Source organism: Apaloderma vittatum, unplaced genomic scaffold (genome assembly GCF_000703405.1).
Source record: "Apaloderma vittatum isolate BGI_N311 unplaced genomic scaffold, ASM70340v1 scaffold23655, whole genome shotgun sequence".
NCBI lineage: Eukaryota > Metazoa > Chordata > Aves > Trogoniformes > Trogonidae > Apaloderma > Apaloderma vittatum.
Window position 1 is genome coordinate 11,297 of NW_009718046.1, and position 4,249 is coordinate 15,545.

At 44.3% G+C, this 4,249-nt stretch overlaps 1 protein-coding gene across 1 annotated transcript in view; it reads right to left on the reverse strand.

Annotated features, from left to right (window-relative positions):
* Positions 1 to 1,843: 1,843 nt before the first annotated feature.
* FOXN2 (forkhead box N2) overlaps positions 1,844 to 4,249 on the reverse strand; it is an 18,040-nt gene continuing 15,634 nt past the window's right edge. Inside the window, 2 exon segments of the mRNA XM_009870135.1 lie at positions 1,844 to 2,706; positions 3,141 to 3,209. Coding sequence (XP_009868437.1) covers positions 2,189 to 2,706; positions 3,141 to 3,209 — 587 coding nt within the window. The 3' untranslated portion in view covers positions 1,844 to 2,188.

Consider the following 4,249-nt stretch of genomic DNA (forward strand, 5'->3'; position numbering starts at 1 on the left):
TTCCCTAGTGTTTGTGCTTTAAAAACAAACAAACAAAAATGTTGGCTTTAAATTCCCAAACACAAAGAACCACAAATAGTTCAGGCTTGATTCAACAGCCATTGAGTCAGCGGGAGCACCACCGTTGTCTTCAAGAGGCACTGGAACAGGCCCTCAGAGCAACAGACCTTCAGCAGCATGGCTGTGTTCATATTTGAAGTAGATAGTTTATGGCAGTATTCATGAAGAGACTGACGAATAAAAAGAAAAAAAACAAACAAACAACAAAACAAAATCCAACCCCCCCCCAACTGATCTATCTAAGGAAGGCCTCCAAACAGGCAGAACAATACCCTGTTAGGGAAAGGTTAACTTTTGGCTGGATCCAGCACTGTTTTCAATGACCAAAACAGTGGACATTGGTTTCCCAGGTGGCTCTGCTCCTAATTTTCAACCAGCTTGCCCAACATCTGCTGGAAGCAACAGCTTGACATGTGAGCGAGAACATTTATGGCACAACACGCTACTTTTCAGAAACAGCAAAGATGACCTTCGATAGCTGTATGTGATACGGCATCCTTACACAAACGATACTGGTAAAAGCCACTCCAGCAGAACTGCTTACCCATTTCGAACAGAAAATTTAAAAAAAAAAAAGGAAAAAAACCCTACCCTCACAAACCACATAACCTACAAGATGTAAGTAATCACTACTGATTTTAGAAGAAAAGAATAAAAGAAAGAGGAAAACCAGTTCACCATACTACTAAAACATTTTTGGCTGAAAGATGTCTGGGAACTATGAGGAGATTCTCTTATTGCAAAAATGAATTGTGAAGGAATTTGTTCCCAAAAACAGAGCGGTCCTCCTGAGCTACGGATGTACACCCAAAGGCTCAGATAAAGCCTAGCCTTGCCTGTCAGATGCCCCAAGTGCAGGAGGAGGCTGAGAGGGTTCACACAGCACAAGGCACAGCGATCTGGGAAACAAAAGGTATGGACAGCCCACATGACAAAAACAACCGAGCGCTGTGGGGAAGGAGGCAAAAACCTCCACAGCAATTCAGAGTGGCAATCCAAAAGGAAGCTCCTCTATTTTGTCTCAGATTAGGGGGTAAGGCGTTCCCTTTTCAGCAGCCGTCCACCACCCAGGCACCTAAAGCCTCCACCCTCACCCACGCTGTCACACCATCAACTACTGCGCTCCTTCCCCCCTGCACCAAAATCAGAATAGGGGAGCAAAAGGGTAGATGTTGCAGGACTCTGCAGCTACTACGTGTTCAGCAGTGGTGGTAACATGAGGACAACAAGAAGGTTGGCAAGTAGCAGCTTTCAATGTTGGCCACGCCCAAGGTGTGTGTATGTGTCTGCGTGAAAAGGACATGCACAGCCCCTACAAAAAAGACAATTGGTCTTAAGATGAAAAAAAAAACCCAAAATACTCAACCCTGTTTTTCCTTCAGGAATCTGACCCTCACACTGCAGATGTGGGGGAAGGAAAAAAAAAAGGGGGGGGGGAAAAAAAAAAGAAAACAAGAACTGCAGGTGGTACCCACCTCAGCTATCCCTTACCCTCACTCTTCCAGTGGGCACTTAGCATCTTGCCAAAAGCAGCTCCTGGAGCGCTACAGGTTTTCAGCCGCTGTGTCAGATGGGCTGAAAACTGCAGCCACTGGGAGCTGCTTCACCAGCGTTTTCACTGGGACCTGTCTCAGAAGAGCAAAGAGAGGATGAGTGGAAGGAGGCAACTAAGGCCAGGATTGGTTGTTTGGTTTTTTTTTCTGTTTTCTCCTCCTTTTTAATCCTCTACACAGAAGTCAGAGCCCTTACACAGGGCAAAATTCACCTCTGCAGATGTGGCCAGCAGAGATGTAAGTATGATCCACAACGTGCATCTGAACAAATGTATCTCTGGAAAAAAAAATAAAATCAACTATTACAAAGAAAAAAAAATTACAAAGCAATCATTAAGAAGTACGCTTTCAGGTTTTCACAAGTCATGCATCCCTTCTAATTTGAGAAGATTAAATATTTTTTTTTCTTTTTAGGCAGTGATTTAAAAATAAATGGCTAAATTATAGTTAGCGCCAAAAATAAAAAAAGCAATGAGTCCTCTTATGGCTTTGATCTCCCTTGTGAAGGGTAAAAGTAGAAGAGTATTGCCACAATTAAAAAAAATATATGTATATATTCAACACTGACAAACATACTATTTATTCCTCTGCTTGTGACAGTGGGTCTTTGCAGTACTTATTAAGGAACTCAAGCACGTCTGGATGCCGGCAAGGTGGAGCAGAGACCCCGCTGCTTCTTTCAACTCCTCATCTATTTCTTGACATAACTCCTTGAGTGCTTTGTTGCTAGGCTGGCTTTCCTCAGAGGTATGTACACAAGGTTGTGATGCATAGCCACTGTCTCCAAGAGGATCATCTTCATCGTCAACGTCTGTATCCACTTCGCTGTGAAACCCTTCGCTGCCATCGCTTCCGTCGTGGCTGGTCTTGGAGATAAATTCATACACCTCGTCAAGGGAGGACAAGGAAGACACGCTAGACCGAGACGCGCAGCGCTGGGAACCCATGCTGCTGGCACTGTAGTTGTGATCCTCCTTCGGATCGATATTGGTGGCCGCAGAATCGTTCTCCTGCAGATTTATAGAGCTGGGAGGATTGAATGCGCTGCCATAACTCCTCTTCTTGGGTGTCTTCAGAGGCTGAGGCTTCTCACCTACAAAAAACAAGATTCATCAGTAAGCAAATACTCCAGCGAGATCAGCTGCAAAATGAGCACGCCATGGCTGGCTGACTGCAAAACGAGCAGAATGTGAGCATTTAAGAGCCCTAATATCTTGTGCACATTTACTGGCATCCACAGAGGACAGCAGTCTTCAGCTAATCGCAGCTGAAAGCTGGAGAAACAAAGAAGTAGCTAAGAAACTCATCTTGCCATCTAGCGCAAAAAGGGCAGAAAAATCAAAATTAATGGGGGGAGGGAGAGGGAAGGTGGTTCCATAGAACTCTGTAACGCTAGCAGTAAGAACAATCAAACCAGAACTATTCTTACTATTTGAAAACTAGACCATACTTTTTTCCTGATAGCTTATAGGGATAATGTTTAACTACTGGGTGGAGAGGAAAAACAGCAAAATGGCTTATGCTTACAGTCCAACATCCCTTGTTGAATGGAAGTATTTAACAGCATCATTGCAGTAGCAGCATCGATATCGGATTCTGTGAAGGAGAAGCAGCAAAACATCAGATCCCAGGCGAGCCTGGCAAAACAAGGTCCCTAGAATGTATGGAGAATATATATCTATAACTGCATATACTGGCCTATAAATAAAAAACGAGGTGGGGGGGAAAGTCTGAATTCAGACAGAGCATGACTCTTATACAGCGCCATATCGGTTACAGAACCGTCTCATATCTTAAGTGAAAAAAGCTCACTTCTCACATCGCACTCTGCAAAGCTGAAGCCAAGAACCCCTGACGTTTATTAGACATTCACGTGACGACGCTGTTGCTACACTTATCAACAAGTGGCTTTTGTTTGTACCAGTTGAGAGAGAAATGGCACAGCAAAGCATCTCAGCAGCTTCATAGCCTGGTGATGTGCATATTCAAGGCTGAGAACAAACGTACCCGTTAACGCAGCACTAATTCAACTCGCCTCCTCTCCAGCAGTAGTTTCCACTCAAACAAATCAAATGGAAGAAATCAAGAAGACGAGGGAGGGAAAGGGCACTGAAGTGCTCAATCTAGAAAGCACTTGGATCTAAATAATAAATGGGCACTTCCAAAGGTTTAGGTGAACTGCAGCACTTCTTAGCTTGCTGACAAGTGCTGCTGTAAAATGCCACCCTCTGCAGCCCAGAGCAAGTTGCTTACATCTCGGAAAGGGCACCTTGAGGACATTATGGCAAAGAGTGATATTTCTAACCAGAATCAGGTGAAAAGGAAAAGAAACAAGCACGCCTTTCCCACTAGTTTTAGGACACGCTCAGGCACTTTAATAAAAAAAGAGGGAATCAAAGGTCCTCCTTCACTCACTTCAGCTATGGATGATGAATACTCCTTGTGCAAGAGAGAAAAATGTAACTGGTGAACTAACCAGGCAAGAGAGCAGCAAAGAGACGATGAGCTCTCACATGAGCCTTGGTGTCTCAGAGCAAAAGACCACATCCCAGCTGTACAGATGTATGTATGTATGTATGTGTAAGTGGTGAGTGGAAAAGTGGGGCTGGGAGGCAGCTGGAAGGTACCAGCAGTGA